The sequence below is a fragment of the Eleutherodactylus coqui genome, chromosome 6 (genome assembly GCF_035609145.1).
Source record: "Eleutherodactylus coqui strain aEleCoq1 chromosome 6, aEleCoq1.hap1, whole genome shotgun sequence".
In the NCBI taxonomy this organism is placed as follows: Eukaryota; Metazoa; Chordata; class Amphibia; order Anura; family Eleutherodactylidae; genus Eleutherodactylus; species Eleutherodactylus coqui.
The window spans coordinates 48,934,178-48,957,298 of record NC_089842.1 but is presented as its reverse complement, the minus strand read 5'-3'; the positions used below and the strand labels follow the sequence as shown (position 1 = coordinate 48,957,298).

The window sequence follows — 23,121 nt, the reverse complement described above, 5'->3', positions numbered from 1 at the left end:
ATTCGCTGTCTTCTGGCGTTTTTAGACGCACTTGCGCAGTCCGGTCTTCTCCCTGGTGAATGGGGCCGCTCGTGCCGGAGAGCTGGTCCTCGTAGCTCCGCCCCGTCACGTGTGCCGATTCCAGCCAATCAGGAGGCTGGAATTGGCAATGGACCGCACAGAGCCCACGGTGCACCATGGGAGAAGACCCGCGGTGCATCGTGGGTGAAGATCCCGGCAGCCATCTTGGTAAAGGAAGAAAGAAGTCGCTGCAGCGCGGGGATTCGGGTAAGTAATAAACTTTTTTTTTTTTTTTTAACCCATCCCTTGGGTTTGTCTCGCGCCGAATGGGGGGCCTATTGAATAAAAAAAAAACCGTTTCGGCGTGAGACAACCCCTTTAAGGTAATGCTAGGGGTTTTTGGTAAAGACTCCCCCAGCTATGGTTCATTTCGCAAAAAATGCCAATGCTTCTTAGGTCTCATGCACACGGGCGGATTTTTGCTGCGGAACCTAGAGCGGGCATCCACCTGTACACAAGCAGATAAGAAATCGCAGCATGCACCATTTTACTGTGGTTCCAACACAGACAGCTTCCATTGAAGTCAATTTAAGCCGTCCGACCTGCGGCTCGTCTGCAATTGACATTGCGGATTCCGTGGGATAACCAAGCTTTTACGTATCTTTGGGAGGTGAAGGGAAAAAGGAAGAGACGGTTTAAGCTGTATCAATTTGTCGTAGGATAGTTTATAGCGATCCAACGGGTTGGTGGTGAGTCTTTCATAGAATTTTGTATGTCAGAGAGCATTCTATGGGCCTCCGGCAGATAGACATGTCGGTCCTGAATAACAATGCCACCCCTTCAATCAGCTAGGTGGATGACTATAGGCCCATTTGGACACAACAATTATTGCTCAAAATTCGCTCAAAAGCCAGCTAGAAATGAGCGATGAGCCACATCAGTGCCGCACGCTGATATCTCAGCGGGCGGTGCTGATGGCATTCTTTCAGCTGGTATCCCGCTGGCAGTTCTCAGCGGGACACCAGCTGAAAGCGCCGAGAACAAAGCAGCTGTTTGCATATACAAAACAGCTGCATTGTTCTCTGAGCTATCGCGGCTGTATCTCTACTCAAGAGTTATGCAAAGATGATCGCTCAAAACTGTCACTCAAATTGTCATTTGAGCGAAATTTGAGTGATGATCGTTCCGTGGAAATGGGCCTTAGTCCTTATTTGAGCTGAGGGATTTAATTACCCCATGCTCAAGAGTTATTTTAATTATCTCTATTGTAGGGATTGATTGAATCTTTTTTCACTGTGGTTGGTGGGGAATTCCATAATCTTTCTATTGCTGGTCTCCTATGATATACGGGACTGAATGTGGACTTGGATTTGACATCAACCATAATGGCTCCATTGATTTAGAATGAAGAGGCGAATTCGTGTTGTCAGTCAAAGAATTTTTTAAAAAGATTAAAAAATATTTACTGAGAGTAAGCTTATGAATGAGTGAGGTTTTTAAGTCCAAAAACAGTTCAAAATGATTGGCAGCCATGGTTGGGCAAGGAGAGAGCCCTTTAGATTTCTACATTCATCAATTCATGCATTATCTGATCAATTTAAGTTACTACTAGTTATTTAATGCAATCAATCTATCCATATAGCCGTGACCGTCTCTTGGTGACTTTATAGGTGAACATTCTCAATGTTTCCCTATCGAGCATGGCTTCTTATAACTGCTTGATGCACAAATTGGTATCCACTTTGTTGGTGTTGGGTCGTCCTTTCTTCATGTTCCACTGAGCATTCCCAACATATGTTGACTTCTCCATGCACGCATGATGTGGCCAAATTAAGAAGAAGCTAAAGTCACTAGGCTGTAACTGACTTACTATTTAATTACAGTCCCCCTAATCATTTCTTTATTGTAAACTGGTTTCCAGTGATCAGCGCTGTTGAAAGTAGTGCTGACCACCGTTCAGTAACAGCCGTGAGCAATCTTCCCTTGTTCCCCACACTGCATTCTATTATCTGATCATTAATCTACTACCAATTAATTCTCTCATTGTCCCGTTATGCTATTAATTATTTCTTAAGTATATATTGGCTTCCAGCAATATTACTGCTTTGTCCTTAGACACTTTCAGCCTGTCTATTCTTTCATTTAGCATTAATGTCCCTTTTTTCCAGGGTTATTATATGTATCTTTTTATTTTAATGAATTTCATAATTGGCATTGCATTAGTACAGTTTTTTTTCTTAATCACCATGTGACCCTCTGATGTCACCCGCTGCATGGAACAGCCAGACAAAGGTGCTGGTCTGCCACAGAAACCTGTTGCCTTTCTGGCTTATTGTAATAAAACGTATTGTCCACTATACTCCTGGTCCTGCATACAGTGCGCCAGAATTTTTTCCTGAACCTGTATTTAGTTAGAGTGGTCATCTTCACCAGTAATAGCCCCCCCCCCCCAGTATCCCGTTTGTCAAAGCACACCAACCTGTCTATGGCTGACACCTCTTCCTTTAGGGAGGCACGGGACTAAAAATTGGAATCCTAGCCAAAGTTTCCTTTGAGGCAGTGGATTTGGCACTTCGACCGTTTTTGTCACATTCTCTTTTGAATGGGCCACAGCATTCTTTCTGTCTCTCCTCGGGAAGAGTTAGCAGATATTGTGCAGCATGTTGGTCAGGCAGGAACATTTATCTGTGAGGCCTCCCTAAATACGGCCATATTATATTGGCCCAGCAGTATTGGTCAGCCCTAGGATCTCTAATAGCAAGAAATTCTCACAGGACCAAAACTGAAAGCCCTCCTTTAAATCGTGTCCTTCCTGACATCCCCGGCCACAATCTTCTAAGTCCACCTCCACCAAATCCTCAGCATGAGAGATGGCCTTCACCTAGTCCTCCTGGGGTGGGGTCATGTCTTGCCCTATTCCGGGAGACCTGGCTTGCTCATGTGTGAGACACATTTGGGTTCAGGATGTCCTCTTCTTTGGCAACGCCGTAGAATATTCTGCTCTCCCTACAGATCGCTTACTTAGAGCTAAAATTCCAGTGTCTTCTTCAAAAGCTAACGCTTTGGTGTAATAGCCCTCGTTCCTCACTTGGAATGCTTCAAAGTTTTCTAATCCAATTTTCCTGTGGTAAACAAGGAGGACTATGCGGTCAGACCAGTTCTGTGACTGAATACGTTAAATTAATATGTCAAAATTTGGCACTTCCACATGAAGTCGTTGAGGTCCAGCATTGCGTCCATTGAACCTGGGAAGTTTCTGTTATCCATCAACATCAAGGATGCCCATCTTCATGTCCCTATCTGTCGAATGAATCAGTAATTTCTTCCACTTTGCAATCTGATCGAAAGATTACCACCAGTTCACAGTCTTCCTATTCGGGTTGGCCACAGCCCCCAGAGACTTTACTGTGGTTGTGGCATGAGTGATGGCTCTCCTCCACTCCAAAGGGATAGTGTTCATCTATCTCAATGTCCTCTTAGTGAAGGCTCCGACTCAGTCTGACAATCTGAAAAGCCTTTACATCACTTTGGACACTCTGTCCAGGTTTGCGTGGATTCTCAATCGCCTAAAATCCTGCCTTTCACAATCGTAACGTCTTGGACTTTCTGGGTCTTTCAATTGACACGGTACGTACCAAGGTACTACTTCCGCAGAAATTACATCTCATTCAGGGCATGTGTTTTTCCCTGCAATTTGACCTCCCATGACCACCATCCGTTACTGCATGAAAGTACTTGAGCTGATGATCCCATCTTTTGAAACAATTCAATTCGGCCAATTTAATGGCTGACCTCTCCAATGGGCTATTTTCTCTTAATGGGACAAATATGCGGACTCTCTCGATCAAGAGATCCACCTACCTTGACAGTTTCAGCACTCTCTTTGGTGGCTAAACTCTCCACAGATCCATCTGTGGCGCTCCTTTCTCACTGTACACTGCCAAGTAATCACCGCGGATGTCAGCCTACTTGGCTGGGGAAGTACACTGCAGAAACATATGGCTCCAAAAATTGGACTTTGTGCGTGCCTTGCAGATATACCTCTACTGGATGTCTCCTTTTTAGTGCTCTGACTCACGCTTTGTCATTCCAGATAGTCTGATACATGGTCTTGTAGCTTCCAAAACTGTCCTGTCACGTTGGATCAGGTCTACAGGGGCTTACTGTGTCCAGGGCAGGGGGAGCCTCCCTTTCGGGTTACGGCGCAATCTACTCAGGTAGTAGGTGCCTCCTAGGCGATACGCAATTCCTCTTCCGCTCCAAGTGTGTAAGGCTGCTACATGGACCTCTACACATCTTCTTAAAGTTCTACCGGGTGTTTACTTTTGCATCCGCTGACTCCTCTCTAGGGCGAAGAAGTTTGCCAACGGCAATATAACGGAATGCATGTATCCTTGGCTTATGTTTCGCTACCCGTGAGGGACTGCTTTGGAATGTCCCATGGTCTTCAGCTGTGTTCCCCAATGCAACCGACGAGAAAACAAAAGCTTTTTGTATTTGCCCTGAAATCTCCTTTCTCGTCTCGTCCATTGGGGGACACAGCACCCATCCCAATGATTTAAGAATTTCTGATAAGCCACCTCCTTTTTGGAGTATTCTTCCTGGAGTTGTATAAGGCTTTTAACAATCTGTTACTCTTCACGTTATCTGGTGTAACCTGTTTCTTTCCAACTGTTCAGGTACCAACTGGTTAGCTTGATGCCTGAAGTAGTGGGGTATAGCCACTAGGAGGAGCTAACCCTTTTCTTTGTTTAGTGTCCGCCTCCTAGTGGCAGTAGATATGCGCACGGTCTTAAGCTGTGTCCTCCAATAAACAAAACAAGAAAGAGATTTAATGAGAACTACAGAAATCTTGTTTTTCTCTTGCAGGTCCAGCAGTGCGTGGAATTATTGAGTCGTTCTAAGAAACCGGTCTTCCTCCTGGGCAGTCAGAGCACTTTGCCGCCAACATCTGGTGACAAACTCAGGTACTATAGTTTTATTGCTGTACGTAAAGCAACGTTGTGTACGTATACATGGGGATGTTTGGTTTCTTGGGATCAGCGGTCAGATAGTTTTCTGTCTTCATGCTCTTGTTTGTACCCACCAAAATGGTTATTTTACATATAAAAGCCCAATACAGGTCAAGAAGAGAAAACGCCAGAAAATGTTGGAGAAGCCTTGTTTCAGCGAGTAACTGTTCAACCACCTTTAAACTTTGAGACCCTGGTTACTAATAAGACTTTTCTATAATGGAACTAAATATATGTTTTTCTTGTTCTTCAGGAAGGTTTTGGAATCTTTGGGTATTCCGTGTTTCTTGGGTGGAATGGCCAGAGGGATGCTAGGAAGAGACAGCCCCATCCACATCCGTCAGAACCGTAGGGATGCTCTTAAGGACGCCGATTTGGTGATACTGGCTGGTAAGGAGCTTCAACCTCTAGAACAATAATACACTACTCCAAAAAATTGAAAGTAACAATTGGTGTCCTATTAACACTAGAGTTTCCCTCCTGCAAAACATAGGCGGAGCTACGCTGATTGTGTCCGGCACCTGGAATTGTTAGGTCATTCACTATAATGAATTCTGGTGCCAGATGAAATCGTCTCTTCTTCTCTTTCTGGTTAGAAACACCGCCATGTAATAGCAGCCTTAAGCGTTATAGTATAACCCCAAGTCACTTCAACTTAAGAAATATCAGTATGGCCAGTCAGAAAGCAGACCCGATTATGAATCTATTTCACTTGCTGTTGCCTCTCAGGTATTCTCAGTTGTCACTTTCATTTGCATCAAAGCAAGACAACCCCCAGAAAGCAAGTGGTGGCCACAGATAATTCTTCTCTTCTTATCCTTCCTTATTGATCATTCTGTACTTTTGCTAGTGTCCTTATCACTACTGGTAGCTTGAAACACAGATCAATCAAGTTGCACAGGTAGTCCTGTGCCTACAGGATGGCACATCCATGTGTTTTGTCACAAGGTTTGCTGTGTCTCTCATCACAGCTTCAACATCATGGAACAGATAACAGGACATGGGCCGTTACATGAGGAACAAGGGGAGCACTCCCACAAAATGACCTCCAGTAGGCTGGATATTGGTCTACATAGTTTTGACTAAACTGTCAGAAACTGACTCCATGAAAATGGCGTAAGGGCCTGGCACCCTCTAGTGCAGTGTTTCCGAACTCCAGTCCTCAGGGACGCCCAACAGGTCATGTTTTAGGGATTTCCTCAGTATTGCACAGGTGATGTAATTATTGTCGGCGCCTCAGCCAGTCGCAGCCAGGGCTCGATGAGCCAATCGCAGCCATTCAGTGATATCATTCACTGAATGGCTGTGAATAATCAAACGCCAGGTGTGATTGGCTGGTGCTCGATCCAATCACAGCGCTCGCTTTGCTGGAGGTTGGCTATTCAAAGCCCCGTCACCAGAAAGAAACTGATATGTCAGCGCGGAGGACACTGCAGCTTGCCGCAGGGCTGCCGGAGACCATTGTGAGGCACTGGGATGCCGCCGACCAGGTGAGTATTAATGTTTTTTATTTTATTTTTTTCATGTAGGTTAGCTAGGGTTAATTTTCGGGGGAAGGGCTTATATTTTAAGCCTCCCCCAAAAACCGGGATAGGGCTTATTATCAAGGTAGCTCTTATTATCAGGGAAACACAGTAGCTGCAGCATCCAGCATGACCAGTTTGGCAGTGGATCAGTGATGGTCTGGAGTGAGAGACATATCCTTGGAAAGTAATAGCCTTTGGTACTGGAATATTGCTGTTAGTTACCAGGATGAAATCCTTGGAGCCATGGCAAGAATTTACAATGATGCAGGGGGCCCTGGGTTTCTTCTACTGTAGGGCAATGCCTGGCCTCATGGTGCCAGAGTGTGTAAGCAGTTCCTGAATGATGAAGACATTGATGCCATAGACTGGTCCTCACATTCCCCAGACCTGAATACAATTGAGAAACTCTGGAATATAGTATATCAGACGCTGCCAAATAACATCACCAGCTGTCCGGTGCTCAATGATGCCTTGATCCAGGTCTTGGAGAAGAACCTCAGGACAACATCCACCGCTTCTTGCAGATTCTGCCCAAATGTTGCATATAGAGGCACATGGGGGGCATATACACTAGAGAGCCACGGTAGGAGTTGTCATTGTGAAATTCACACATAATTCTCTTTTCTGTTTGATCTGGAATTCAGCCCTCAGTCGGTTGACTGTTTTGGTTTCCACTGGCCGTTGATGTCATTTTTGTTCTCAACGAATTAAACAAAGAAAAGTTGGTAATTTTTGACTTGACTCTTTTGTCACAATCTGGTGTCCTGATTGATTTAAGTTTTCCCTTAATTTTCTTCAGCAGTGTATTATTCATCAGCGCAGAATTTTCATAGATTTTAATTAAAACCCTCCAAATTTTTCTAAGTACTAGTAGCTCCATCATTCTGTTCTTTTTCTCTTTAAATTCACTTTCTAGGCACAGTGTGTGATTTTCGACTTTCCTATGGCCGTGTATTGAACAGACGCAGTAAGATCATAGCTGTGAACAGAGACCGCTCCCAGCTTCTTAAGAACTCTGATATGTTTTGGAAACCGACTGTTGCTATTCAAGGTAAATGTTCCTTTATCTCTCTTATTGTAGTATTCACCATCTCATCCAGGTAATGTCACACCTATGCATTAAAAGCTTTAGTGACTCTTTTGTTTCTCATGTAGGGAGTATTTGGCTCCTTGGGCAACAGAGTTTCAATCCGTGATAATAAAATTGTGGCATGCCATTTCCCAGACCATAGAAGCATTGCTTGCAGGAAACAGTGTGGTGGCACATGGACGTGCGAGACCCCACAGAGATCCCACATGATCCGTTTAGTATGGGCTTGCATTATGGACCCAGAATGCTGTTTCTGTGCTTGTAGCCTTACGTAAAATACTAGTAGTCTCTTCTGACCAAATAAGATTTTCGTAGCATGTATTCTTAAGAATAGGGTGCTGCGGAGCAAGTGTCAGAAATAACTATGTTGGGAACAGACATTTCTTAGACCATGTTCTTCTCTTCTAGGGGATGCTGGTTCATTCATATGTAGCCTTGCAGAAGGACTCCGAGGGTACACATGTCCCTCAGACTGGACAGAAGGCCTTAAAGCTGGAGACATTACTAAAGAGAAGGCAAACGAGTAATGTATCAGTCTTGTCTATCTGCTATAGATGGGAATGCATGGATGTATGCTATTATCGCGGTAGGGCCGTTTACTAATAACTGCTATCCATTCTGTGTGGAGGCAGACATTTGGTCCGCTGCACTAATATTTGTGGAAGTGCAGCCTTTTTCTTCCATATATCTTTATGGATTTAATGTTGAGTTGAAATATGAAAATTTCTGCTTGCGTATATTAGTGCAGAATAATCATATGCACGGCGAGAGGTTACAATATATTATTTTATCTGTTATTTTTTTAAATCCACCTCCAGACAAAAAGCCAACGAGAAGACTGAAAGGCATCTAAATCCTCTGAAAGTTCTGCATCTGGTGGAGGAAGCTTTACCGGAGGACAGCATCATTGTAGCAGACGGTGGAGACTTTGTAGGCAGTGCTGCTTACATCATGCGCCCAAGGGGACCCCTGCGGTGGCTCGATCCAGGTAATTGTAATTTAAGAATCCGCCATCATATTATGTTCATCTCCGTGGTGCCTTGTCGAGAACTATGTGAAATAACGCATACTTCTGGGTCCAGAGATACTTCGCACACCTCTCTGACCTCTTTCCTGACCACCCTAAGCATCTAGTTCTGACAATAGCAACTACCACATGCTCTGTTGTGGATGATGAGCAGGTCATATGTTGTGAGACAAAATGCTCAGTTAGTATTCTCCTAAGTTTGAATGGTAGAAGTTCAGCACAGTCCTTGAGGAGTTAGAGCATAATCAAAAACAACTTCATCATCATCATCATCTGCTGCTTTGAGGCCATATGCAAGCTCCAGGAGAGGGTCCAACAATGGTGACCTCTATATCGTATGGAGTTTCTACAGCCCAATACCATATGTCAAAATCAGAAAATGCAAGGTTTTCAAAATCCAGGGAATATTGCAGGGTTTTTAGTTAGAGCTTGAGTCAGGTGGGAAATAAGTAGTGAAAAAAGGGTCCTCCTTGCTTTTTTTTTTTTATTTTTATTTTTTTATTGGCAACCAAGGACCTTTTACATGCATTTAAATTCTTTTAAAGAACACAGTAGAATTTGCAGTCGCAGAAGCCCGCATGGCTGAATTCATATTTTGATGCAGAACGCTGCACATTAGACATGCGGACTTTGGTGCAGAATTTTCTGCAGGACAGCAGATTTTTCTGCATCCTGCCATAGAATTTCACCCTAAGGCCTCATGTCCACTAGGAAATTCAGGCCCGCGTTGATTCTCCATGCAGAATCCCGCAGTGGGTCCCTCCATTCCCGCGGACATGAGGCCTGAAAAATGATTTAACTCACCTGTCCGGACGCTGTGGGTCCCCGTCCGTCACGGACCGATCTTCTTTCCCTCTTCCCGGCGGATGTGCTCGGCACGCCAGCATCGTGCCGTGTGTGTGTGTATATATTTTTTTAACTCCTGCTCTCTCGCGCTCCCACGCCGGAGAGCAGAAATTCAGCTGCGGGTGTACCGCGGATCTGGACGACTTCCGCAGGCTGCGGGAGCCGTCCGTGCGGGAGACCCGCAGAAAATGGAGCATGCTGCGGGTGATTCCCCGCGCGGCAGGGAAAAATGACATCCGCAGGTATTTACTTACCGTATATTCCGGCGTATAAGACGACCCCCCCCCCCCCAACTGTCACCTTATACACCGGGAATACAGCAGAGCAAAAAAAATAAAAAATCATTACTCTCCTCCCCCGGCGTTCTGCGGCGCTGCTGCAGGATGTCGCTCCCTCCTGGTCCCCGGCAGAGCATTGCTTTCTGGACGTGGGGCTTGAAATCCCCGCCTCCAGAAAGCTAATACTGTGATTAGCTAACACACGTGCCTTCAGCCAATCACAGCCATTCAATGACATCATTGAATGGCTGTGATTGACTAACACTCGTGCGCCTTCAGCCAATCACAGCCATTCAATGATTGGCTGACGGCGTGTGTTAGCCAATCACAGTATTAGCTTTCTGGAGGTGGGGATTTCAAGCCCCGCATTCAGAAAGCAATGCTCTTCCGGGGACCAGGAGGGAGCGACAGCTGCAGCAGCGCCGCAGAACGCCGGGGGAGGTGAGTAATGATTTTTTTTTTTTTTTGACACTTTCTTTTTTTTTTGTATTACCGGCGTAAAAGACGACCCCCGACTTCAGAGCAGATTTTTTTGGGGGTTCAAAAGTCGTCTTATACGCCGGTATATACGGTACCTTATCTTCACCGCATGTTTGTCGCAGTTCCTGTTGCAGATTTGCTGTGGCATTCACCCTGTTCATTTCAAAGGGCAAATTCTGCATTGAAAAGCATGTCAATTTGTAGCTTAGGAACATATTTTTTTTTCACTTAACACGGATCACACTTGTTAAAATCTCTTCCAGATAGTTTCTACTGTAAGTGTTATGGATTCCACACAGAAAATCTGCTGCCTTTAAAAACCTCATATGAACATATATAAACACGTGGCAAATCCGCTCCAAAATCCGCATAATTTCCACATCAAAATCTACACCATTAATGCGAATTTTAATATGGATTTTGGTGCAGAATTCACACCTTCCATTGAAAGAGTGAAATCTGTTGCAAATCCGCACGATGTCTGCTCCATGTAAACGTGCCCTTAGAGTGGTTTCACACAGTCTTTGAAGAAAAAAAGTTTATTTTTATTTTTTTTTGCAAAGACGCAATGGCCAGATGTTGGCCATAGGTCAGTCAGAAGTGCTAAAGTGAACTACACAAATTGTTGTGGGTTTTTTTGTACCATTTATCCCCGCCTGTCTTGGTCTGCCTTTTTTTCTCAAATGCAGCATGACCTAGATTTGGCTTTTTTGAGGCATTTTCCATATACCTGTTTTAAAAAACAACTTCCTATGAATGTATGAAATTCATGGTGTTTTCTACAAACCTCAAAAACGGAGAGCGAATCCCAAAGGGTTTTTTTTCCAGAATTGACCCCCTGTAATCAGGCACTGATAATTGTCTGTCTGTTGGGGGTCCAGCCACTGGAACTCCCACCAGTCATGAATCGAGCATGAGCTCTACTGCTCCATTCAGAGTCTATGGGCCTGATAGAAGAACTACCTGGAAAGAAAACTACATAAAGTCTTTTTAATGTATGGAAAACCTATGACGTTTTTCTTGATATCTTCTATGCTGAGATACAATTTCTTGAGCTCAGAGGTTGAAAAGCTTGAGCTTAAATGTCTGAGAAATTCTGATCTGTCGTCTTGTGACTTTCGTTAGGTGCTGTATTGTCCTGTTTGGTCCATTGGTGGATTCAGATCACCAAATACAGCAATATTTTAATCCTACTTGGCTTTAATAGCCGCAAATATGTGTGAACAGGAAGGTGACCGAGTGATTTATTTATCTTTTATTTTAGGTGCTTTTGGCACTTTGGGAGTTGGAGGAGGATTTGCCTTGGGAGCCAAACTCTGTCGGCCAGAATCGGAGGTACTAGAACTATTAGTGGACCTAAGAGAGTCTTTATTTTAAAGCTTGAATGTATTATGATGTATCATTACTGCTTCCTTTTAAGGTTTGGGTTGTATATGGAGATGGTTCGTTGGGATACAGCATTGTAGAGTTTGACACATACACACGTCATAAGGTAAGCTAGGTTTTTGAACTTTATAATATAACCTAATGTCCGAAGTCAAAGTTTTCTTTTAAAAAGCTGTACAATGGGACATTAAGGGGAGTTATAGTCCAGAGCTGTGCAGAAAGTGGGAATGTTCAGCAAGATTGTGGACAGAGACACCCCATAGAACGTAAATTAAAGGGATTACCAGGGATTCTCAGTAGCGAGACCTCCACCGATCATAAAGTGTTATCCCACTATCCTAGATTTTCGGATAACCACTTACCGGTATAGAAATATTCCAGGCAAGGTTTACACCCCAACCTCGCGGTGTTACCTTCTTTGTTGGCCCCATTCAGAAGTATTTCAGACAGTCTCCTCTTGCTTGCCTCCATTTCCATTGGTGGGGTTAGTGCAGGTTTCAGGAAAGCATGAGATGTGCTGTCGCCTTAAACTGTGCGCTACATTCGCCCTCTCTTATACTGTGTGCAGTAATGCAGGAGGATCAGACTATGCACAAGTTTGTAGTCTGTAACCATGGAAACACATAGTTCTGCATAGTAGCTGAATACACAAAACTGCAGAATAATTTTAATCAAGAAAATTTGCAGCACAAAAATGGTTGCAAATGTTAACATGGAAGAAAAACTAATACAAAGTGGTGCTAACCTCCTTTGTAACTGTAGAATTTAATGTACGATCTGCTGTCTTGCAGACTCCCATTATTGCCGTTGTTGGAAATGATGCCTGCTGGAGCCAGATCTCTCGAGAGCAAGTTCCTATGTTGGGGAGCAACGTCGCATGTGGTCTCGCCTATAATGGTAAGACCTGGGGGAGTCTTATCTTTTCCTCACTCTATATGCTGTGTTGATGCTTGCTGGTGGAACTAAGTCATATTATGAACCTCCCTGCTGACTTATAGGAGTATACCTATCTTAGACTTTTATCGCTTATCCAGAGGATATGCCATGAAAGTCAAATGTGTGCAGATTCCACTTCTGGCTTCGGCATCTATCTCCTATTCTGGCCCCCAGTCCAGCTGTACAAGTGACCAGAGCTGGTTGGGATTACCGAAACAGCCAAGCGGGCTTCATTTTGCTCTTTAACTCCCAAAAAAGTCAGTGGGATTTGCACAAACAGTGTACCTCCTGGAGGGTGACTCTGCAGACTGACAGCACAGGAAATGGCAGACCAACCGCCTCAAGGGTCCGTCGGCAAAATGTAGTGGCCTGCTGTCTTTCTATGGAGCATCATGCCTGGGGTGTACTAAAACAGCCTTTGCTTGTAAATACTGCAAAAGCAAGGAGTTATAATTTGTTAGATAGACTGCTATGGATCTGCCTTGCACTCACCACTTTGTGATCTAATGGAGGTGGAAGCAACTTAGCCCCTCCAAGTAATGTGGCTTCAGATGCTGCAATGGGCCGAGGCATGGTACTTAAAAGTCTGAACAGGTGCACAGTGGGACGAGCCTGACTCAGGACTGGCAGCACAGGTACAGGCTGTATGTCTGAACAGTAAGCGATCAAATGGGAGAATTTTAAATTCAATGCCGAGGTCAGGTAGCATAGCAGTCATAATAGTCAGGACACGAGCAAAGGTCAAAACCAGACCACACAAGCGGGCTTTGTCACAAGTGATAGAATGAGCCCAAGTGCTTATGGGTGGATGCCTAATTTAGCAGGTCCAGGCAAATGATTGGAAGGGGACAGGTTAGGGAGCGTGTGCTGGCTCTTTAAGAGGAAGGGCGGGATCGTGCGCAAGCCCTATAGGCAGAAACCTGGAAGCGAGCAGAGTGCAGAGGATGCGGATGACAGCAACGCCTGACTCCATCCCCAGTAGCGGGTGAGCGGTGGCGGCACGCTGGGACGGTATTTATATCTTAGATCATTCTTGCTTGTAAATTGACATTACAACTACCATGTTATGTGTATATTTGATGATTTTTACTAATGCAACCCTCTTATCTATTAGTGAAGGTTCGGCTATGGTGACTCCCACAATTATGTATTTCGTTGTATCACCTATTATAAGCTAATGGCCACCTAACCCATGACTAAATCCACTAGAAGTGTTAAGTCCCTTTTTTAAATGCATTACTTCTCTTCTACTGGGTTATATAGCCTGTTGTACTTCAGAGCTGAAATCTCCCTGCTGACATTGCAGGTATTAACTTACTCCACTGTATCGTAGACGTTCAGCTAAGCCATGTCTCATTACAAGATGGCTGATTGTTTCCCATCATCATTAATTCCTTTGCAGATTACCATGTTGTGGCAGATGGTTTTGGTGGTAAAGGTTTCCTGGTGACTCGGCAAGATGAAGACAGAATATCAGACATCATCAAAGATGCTCAAGACACAGCTAAGAAAGGAAAAGCGGCACTGATTAATGTACTAATAGGGAAAACAAATTTCCGAGAAGGCTCCATCTCTGTATAAACCAGTAGCTATCGAGAGCAGTATTCAGATACTAGACCTATGTGAATGGCTAAACTCCATGAGCCCAGTATTAGATCCTCTACCTGTTCCTTATGAACTTCTAGCAATTGTGAGTATCTGTACATGGCTCAAAGAGAGGTTTCACAAGAATCTCCACCTTTTAACTCCATGTTTTTTTTTTAAAGTTCTAACGTTCTGAGCTGATAGTTTTTATATATACAGAGTGATTCAAAGGTCAGGGCCACCACGAATGTCTACTAAACGAAAAGAGATACAAGTAAGAAACACTTCTGTTGCTGCTGCAGTTTGTATGGGTGCCGCTCTTTTATGCCTTGTCGATTCTTCCAACAGCTGGTTGACTCACACCATGCTTAAATGCCCGCCTGCTGATTCTTTTCTGTGGACTCCTTGTGAGAACAGCTAGCACAGCTATCAACATCTGGGAATCAGAAACACTACTTGGATGACCAGTTCTAGGTTTGTCCTGGACGCTACCACTTTCCCTAACAGTTCCTGCACTCGTTGGCTGTCCTCCAAGGGGTTCTTGATTGAAAGTTTCGGCCACCTCACATGAACTTCTGTTACCGACCATCAGGATGATCTCAATTCTGTCCTGGACTGTTAACCGCACCTTCTGTTACCTGAAAAGAGATGCGATTTAGTGTTTACCATACAACATAATTTAATATAACTTTATTAATACTCAACATCACATCACTGTTAACCCAAAAATGGTTGCAAGTATAGAAAAAATGACTGAATTCTCCATGGCTTGACAAAAATCTACCCTTAAATCATGTATCCCATGACCCTGCTGTTCCATTGATATTTCTTGGGCTGAATCCCAGATGGCTGCCACCAAGATGGACATCAGGCATGACCATAGGGCCAAAATGTCAACCCACCCCCTCCCCCACCCATCTAAGTGTTCCACAAGCTTCTTACTTGTATTTCTTTTCATTCAGAAGATATTCCAGATGCCCTGACTTGTAAATCTCCCTGTATCTTTAGTGGTTAGAGTTCCATTTTCCTAATGCAGAGCTCCAAATCTGTTGCACAGGCATTTATTTAAAACCTACCGTTCAGTCTGTCTGCAGTCACCACTAGGGGGAGCTCAGTGTATACAGTGTGGAGTTCTGTCTAAACCATATACGGTAAAGCTTCCTGTAGTGGCATCTGTAGGCAGTCTGAATATTGGGTATTAAATCTTAATCTATGCAGGGGATTTGGACTTCAGTATCGGACAAACTACAAGTGCTATAAGGATATAATACATGTAATCCATCAGATGAGTTCCCTCTAAATTAACAGCATAAATCACAAAGCAGATATGTTATTTAATTGTCTTGATCTGCTGGATTGCTAAAAATGCCACAGGGATTTGGTACAGAAAATTCTGCAACTGGAAAAAACCTGTCTATTAACGGGTTTGTGAAAATGGCATGCGCACGTTGCTAAAATGGCTCCGTTCAGTGTATGGGACAGATTTTTCACTTGCCGGAATTTCTGCAATAAGTTTGCTAAGTGTGGACGTTGGACATGCTCTACTGTTGGTAGAAGGGCCCCTTGACTGTAGGCTGATTTCAGGGTGTTCTACAGCAAGGATCACCAGTGATCAACTGTAATCTGGACGGGAACCTGACAGCAAGTGTTTAATTGTTCTGCAGTGCCACCACAGGAGAAATGAAGTATTACACAGTTCCCACAGGATTAAATGGGCTGCCAGTACACGGATAATAACAGGTCTTCCAGCGTGAGAAACACCTTTTCCTTTTTTTTTCAGCTACTCTTCACTCTTGCTAATAGTCGAAGCTCTTGGATGGGAGATGAGTCCTTTATTAAAGGGCTTGTGCTATAACTACAAGTAAATTTCTATCCACATGATATTTGGATTCGCAAGTTGTTCCCTAACAGGGCTACTCCTAAGATGGCCAAGTGCTTGAATTCTGCTATCTCCAGTGGCCCTATTGAAGTGAATGGGGTGGCAGTGCCTGTGTGACCGCTGCTGCCTACACTTTGAGACACACTGGGACTCCATTCATAGGATTGGTGGGAGTCCCAGCAGTCAGACCCCCCCCCCCCCCCCTTACAAGTTACTCTTATCTTGTGAATAGGGAATACCTTGCAATCTTGGCACAATCCATTTAAGAAGGAAGACCTCTTTCCCTTTTGAGCCTTAGCAGAAGAGTTTTTCTAACAGCTGATCAGATGAGAACAACTTGTAGGAAGTTAGTTTTTCGACTGATTTGCATATTTGTTCCTCAGCTATAGTGCCAGTACAGGAAATGGGATATCGCCCCATGACACAGAAACCCTTAAAGGCTATGACCACCTTTGCAACCTTTTTTATATTGCTTTAAAACGGTTCTGTCATTAGAAAACAAAAAATTCTATACTTGCCTCCTCCCCTGTCTGTCTTCTGACCACATCTTCTCCTCTCCGATCTTCTCCCGGCTCCTGCAGTTCCCCCAGTTCACCTAACGGAAAGCTGGCCGATTTCTTGTTCCAGTGACCAAGCGTCCATTCTCTACAGTCTCTCTCTTGCACTAGTGACGTAGCATTCATATCCTAGTTGGGAGTGCGCATGTGCGCTTTTCTCTGCAGTAGTATATGAACTCTCGCAGTTAGACAGCGCGCATGTGCAGTCTCTGCAATAGATCGACATTCCTTCCTAGGTAGTGAACATTATGTCACTAGTGACTGGGTAGAATGACCTGCCGGAAGAAGAATGCAGAGAATGGATGCATCATAACGAGAAAAAGAGGATCCGTCTGGCTTGTGGTAGCATGACCCGGGGGACCGCAGGAGCCAGGAGAAGATCAGTGAGGAGAAGATGTGGTAAGAAGACTGCTTGGGGAGGAATGGGTAAGTATTGGGTTTTTAAAAAAAAAAATTTTTAATGAAAAAAACCCTTAAAGCATTTCTAAAATGATGCAACTTTGCAAAAGTAATGATTTAAAGAGCTACCTCAGTTTTATGTTTACAGCCCCAATGCAGATCTATGGATCTCTGGCCTATAAACAAACTGCGTGTCTGTGTAGTTGATCTCCTCTTGCCAATCTACAGCCAGTAGAAAATGGGAAAGATGGAGAAAGTAACACTTAAAGACATGGCACTGGAGCTGTAGCTAGCAAATGCTATAACTGTTTTTGTAAATAATAGTTACAAAAATGTACTTTTTGTTATTCTTGATGCATTACAGTCATAATCTAATTGGTTAGACGGTGGCAAAGCTTTTAATAGTTTATCAGCTGAGGGGGTCAGAAACGCTCTCTTTTCTCCTTAGGGAGAGCAACTATATACTATAAACTAAGTAAGGAGACTCAAATGGCCATGCACGCTCCTCTGGGTAATATGCAAATAAGGGAGATGGAATAAATCCTCCACAGTGCCACCTATTAAAAGGCAGCATTCCTTCAAGTCAAGGTCAGACTTTTTATACAAGCCTTGTTACAATGACCGGGAATTAAAAGCAAAGCCTGGACCCCCGTCCCAGGCCTCTCACTAGCAAAGCCAGACTCCTACTGTACACTGATGAAGGGCAAAAACCCTGAAACAGCTGTACGTACATGGAGTCTGGCTTTGCTTGTAATTCCCGGTCATTGTAACAAGGCTTGTATAAGAAGTCTGACTTTGACTTGAAGGAATGCTGCCTTCCAATAGGTGGCGCTGTGGAGGATTTATTCCATCTCCCTTATCAGCTGAGTGGTTGACACTAATGCAGCACATACTGTTCCACGGTTATATGAAGAGCGTGGTTTGGTTTTGGGGAGAAGTTATACAGCTTTTTCTTTACTAACGGCTGAACAACATTGAATGTGGTACACAAGCTTTTCTCAGGTAAAAACTGTGCACACAAGTTCAAACCAAAACTTCCTCTGATTGTCAGTATTTTATTCTTGCCATTTTTTTTTAAGTAATTTGCCATGATCCTTTGATGATAACTGAGATGCTAATTACGGGTTTGCTATTTAATAACTGAAATTAACATGTTTTATTTGTGTGTTTTATATGCAGTATATGAGAGAGAACTTAAGTTTTGCAGAAGTTGATTAATCAGATTTTCTTGTTTTATGTAAACAAAGCTTAAAGAGAAAGTTCACTACTGCAGCCATTTTTGCCAAAGAATCCAAAATGAAAAACAAAGCAACTTCGCAAATAATCTTCAGTTTAAAAAAAAAAAAAAATCTATTGCTTTGTGCCTACAGCCGCTATCCAGACCTATGCGTCTCCATGGTTACAGACTACAAACAAACCTTGTGTAGTCAGATCCGGCAGTCATAGTAGAAATCCATCAGTTCCCTACTTCTTGCTAATCTACCATATGTATTTTAGTGATAGGGATGTGAGGGATGGATCGCAATGTTAACTGCAGGATCAGACTACACTTGGTTTGTTTGTAGTCTGTAACCATGGAGACAGATTTAAAAAAAAAAAAAAATCTTTTCTCTGTTCTTCCTATTTGTTTCCATGGTTACAGACTACAAACAAACCCAGCGTAGTCAGATCCTTCATTCATATTGCCATTCATCGGTTTTCAACTACTTCTAACATATACTTGGTAATTTAGCAAGAAGAAAGTGAACCGTGAATAGCAATATTAACTGCAGGAACAGGCTACACAGGGGTTGTGTATAGTGTGTAACCGTACAGACAAGCAGGAACTTTAGGCACAAATCAATAGGAGTTGACTATTTACAGAGTTGTCACAATTTTCATTTTGGATTTAATTGAGACTTTTATGGCTACATTTACTTCCACAGCCATAAATCATTAGAATTTACTTTTTTAATATAATTTATCAGTTCTTCACCATTTTTAAGATTTTTGCTTGCGGACACTGAACAGCAAACATCCTTACTCACATCCAGAGGCCATAGAACTGTATTTCAACAACAACAAAAATACCATAACCGCACATGGAAACATTTTGTTTGCTGTCGGTGAATAGAACTGGCCTTGTGACAGAGGATGGAAACCTGCCCTGATCATGCTAATAAATGATGTGCTAGAATTAAGGGCAAACCAACATGTCTCTGGTTCTGCAAAGTGAAGCTTCACCTTGGACAAAAATGTAGTGAGCGACTGTAAATTCAGCATCTTTGTAATATATCTTTGTTTTTACTGTTCTCATTTACTTTTCCAGTTTGCAGAAAAATAAATAAAAATGACCTTGCTGGGGGAAGTTCACACCGGTCAGAAATACTTCAGATCTTCAGCAGTGGAATTGACTGCGGGAAATCTGCAGCATTTACAGCTGGATGGGACTTTAGAATCTTATCCACACACTGCAGAGAAAATCCACGGCATAAACTGAACTTTCATTGTTCGCTCAGGCGAAAGATTCCTCACTATATATAAAAGTACCCTAACACTTGAATACTGAAGCAGTGCCTCTTCAGTTGTTGCAAACCAGCAATTTCCAGCATCCAGACATGCTTGGAGTTGGTAGCTTTGCAAAAGCTGAAAAGCCGCAGCTTGGATATTGCTGCCTTATGCGGCCTGCATATAATTATGCAAATAGTTTGATTAATGGTGTCCATACATGCAGTTGTTATCTGCAGCAAACACAGGTGGGGGTCTGCTGGTTGCCAGAAGGCACCTGAGCCTGTCATTGTTTGACAGAACCAGGTACCGCACTGCAGTCAGTGAGTCTTTGCCCACATTTTCATCAGAGAACTGCTGTGTGTACGGGCACTTTAACAAGGTAATGTTTATTACCACTAATTTTAACCCCTTAAGGACCAAGCATGGTAAAAATACGGCACGTGGTTCTGGGCTTTAATCCCTGCCAATAACAGCTGTACGATGAGGGATTAAAGCCTTTGCTCCTGCAGTCAAGCAGATTGGGCCCTCGGCTGTCTGACATTGCAGAAGACCCAGAGGAGAAGGGAGAAACTGTTTTTAATAGCTTCTCTGTTCTCCTTTCCCAGGTACATAGTACTTAATGAGTTCAATGTACTAAAAAGTGAAAGTATCACATGACCGCCAGGTGCGCCCTGTTAGAGCAGAGCTGCAGGTCCTTGCAGACCCTGATCAGCTCTGGTAGTGACTATTGTTACTACAGGGGGATGTTTTTCCCTGTAACTTGGGCTCCTATGGATGCCCCAGCTACAGTGGAAAAGCGTGAAATAAAAAAAAGACAATGTGAATGACCCCCAGAGGTTTTATGACGTCATCGGTGTCATACATGCTTAAAAAAAAGTTACAAAAATAAGTTTAAAAACAAAACTACAGAATAAAATATATATACATAAAAAAGAAAGACCCGACACCAACCAAAACCGTCGCCATATGTGTCCGGTAATCCAAAACTATACATATTGCATAACAAAACCTCTGAAAAGAAATGAGGAACCCGTTTGATACTTAAGTTTAGCATATAGTTAACAAAACCAATATAAATAGAAAAAAATTCTTAGCTTCTTACCCACGATAAGACTAAAAAAAAACGGGAAAAAAATCGATTGAATAAAGATATTTAAATAATAGCCCTGTAGATCACAGAAAAAATGCATCTAAAGTAATTTTGGTAGCTAAAAGAAAATAAATGGGGCCGTAAATCTACCATATGGGTAAAATCCCTAAAAAAGTGTCTGCTCCTTTTAGGACCAAAACTGGTCCTATAGGGGTTAATAAAGGGACACAATGTATAGGTTATGGTTTTTTTTAATAAACACTTGCATTGGTAAGTGCCGTAACTTTTCATTCCCAACATATTTTTAAAAGCAAGATAAAATTAATCCTGGACGTCTTCACGAATTAATGACTTTATTTCGGGCCACCAGCGCAAGTGCTATTTTATCCAGGAAAATTTTAGTCCGCATGTTGGAAGGACCCCATAATAGTCACCGGGGTCCATCTGGTGCCACTCTGATCAGGCATGTGCCGATTCTGGTGGTTCTGGCGTTTTCATTGTTCGTCTCAAGAGGATGGAGTTGAACAATGCAGATGACACTGGTAACCTGTAAAGTTCAAGCATTGCGGCAACGATTCCCCACAAATTACTGAGGTCATCAGATTACAGTTTGTTTTAGGACTATGACAAACAAAACCAAACATTCATTTGAAGTGAATTCCCACACTTCTATCCATTTTGCTGCAAAAAGCTAACCGTTTCATACCTTACACAGTAGCCTATTGAATTGAATGGGCTTCAGCCTACAATGCCAACCTGGACCACTGCATAATGTACGGCGCTGTCTAGTTTCTGCAGCAGAACAGCTAGAAGTCAGAGAACCCGTTAAGAGAACTTAAAAACATTTAATAGAACCTGTTAATGGCAGCATTCAGCCTGCTTCTTGCTGGATTCTAGAAATCAAGAAGGGAAAACAAACTGAACATTAAATTAAAACCCTATTTGAGTATATTAATAAGAGGCTGAACTTTACACTTGCTGGCAATTTTGCTTGTGGTTATCAGAGGTGAAGCTTCACAATCAATGCAAGGTACTGAAGGAAGATAGGAGGTGTAGAGGCAGCAGTCACACCGTGACATCAGTGCCTGAGGGGACTCGAAGCTTCCTCTGTCACATAAGAAAACACCAGTATTATAACGGATATATGGTAGGTTGCAGACTTTTCCCCAATTTCTTCAACTTTTAACTGCCCTTATTGTCTTATTCCTTAATATTCTTACTAATGTGCATTCCTGTGAAACTACTTTTTTTCATTGTTTTTGTTTGTTAAAGGACACCTGCCCTTGGGGTTGTACCAGGATCACAAATAATCCCCTATGCACAGGATGGGCGATAACTTGCTGATTGGTAAGACTTCTATCGATCTCAAGAATAAAGGTCCCTTGTCCCCCTCTGCCTCTCTCTGGGGTCACTTCTTGCCCCGCAGTGACATCATAAGGAATGCAGCGCTGGCCGAGCTTGCGTTGTCGGTGCTACATTTATTACAATAGGGCTGACAGCTTGGCTATCTTTGACAGTCCTATTGAAACGGAATAGAGTAGCGTCACTCCATTTAGTCTCCTCAGTAAGGAGGAGACTGAATGGACTGACAGTCGCACAAGCATGGATGGGATTGGTGGCGGACTCCCACCAATCAGCAAATGTGATCGTGCTACAACCTCTTGAAGGGGCATTTAATTGGCCAGTGGGGCTTGGTCCACTTAATTAAGCTTGTAAGCCTTGGCTCACTAAACACTAACCGCATAGCAGTGTAGCAGATGCACATTAAAGGAGCGCTCCAAGCAAAACTGGCATGGTGCCGGGATTCAAGGATCACCAAGGAGGGAATCCCAGTGTCCTACATCGCTCTCCTCAGTTTGCATTAGGCGTATCCCAGTGTATCCGTTTTTATTCGAGCGTTCCTTTAAACGAATCTCTACTTAAGATTGGCCTTTATAAAGGCTTGTTTATTGCCTCGATCAGTGGTCTGCAGCCTGGGGCTCCGCCTGTCACCAAACTACAGCACCCAGTATGGTCTGGGCACGTTGGGAGTTGTAGTTGTGCAGCAGCTAGAGAAGCACAGGTTACAGATCATTGTCTAATCTTGCATTCATTTTGTGGTGCTCACATGTGACATAATGCTGTTAAATCTATTTTAATATCTTTAGGACTAAATGATTTTAAAATTTTCATACTGTAGAAAAACTGTAATCTTTGTAAATTATTGAACATTTGTAATTACAGAATCATATTAAAATCTCCCTGACTCCTGTATATTTCTATTACAGTGAATGACGTGTGTTGAATGTATTTCTTAACTTTTTTCAGACACTTTGTGCTCCATTTGAGCTCACGCTCTAACACATGGCGCGGGGCAAACTGTAGGGCAGACGATTCCCGACAGCTTGTCCCAGTGAGGCTCGCTCCTGTGCTGTTACACAGGAGCGAGTATCACTGGCATTGCTCACAGCACTGCCGGCAGGGAGAACGCTCCCCTGCCCGCCACTATTCACAGTAAGCAGACAGTTGTTCAAAACTGAATGACTGATGTTTACACTGAAT

General features: G+C 43.2%; 1 protein-coding gene across 2 annotated transcripts in view; it reads left to right on the top strand.

Moving 5' to 3' along the window:
- The window catches only part of ILVBL (ilvB acetolactate synthase like), a 54,122-nt gene extending 37,131 nt beyond the window's left edge, over positions 1-16,991 (top strand). For both annotated transcript variants that reach the window (XM_066606754.1, XM_066606753.1), the window contains exons 8-16: positions 4,870-4,967; positions 5,266-5,402; positions 7,455-7,589; positions 8,037-8,151; positions 8,447-8,616; positions 11,524-11,594; positions 11,680-11,751; positions 12,437-12,542; positions 13,984-16,991. In XM_066606754.1, coding sequence (XP_066462851.1) covers positions 4,870-4,967; positions 5,266-5,402; positions 7,455-7,589; positions 8,037-8,151; positions 8,447-8,616; positions 11,524-11,594; positions 11,680-11,751; positions 12,437-12,542; positions 13,984-14,162 — 1,083 coding nt within the window. In that variant the 3' untranslated portion in view covers positions 14,163-16,991. The remainder of the gene's footprint in view (positions 1-4,869; positions 4,968-5,265; positions 5,403-7,454; positions 7,590-8,036; positions 8,152-8,446; positions 8,617-11,523; positions 11,595-11,679; positions 11,752-12,436; positions 12,543-13,983) is intronic.
- Positions 16,992-23,121: the final 6,130 nt, after the last annotated feature.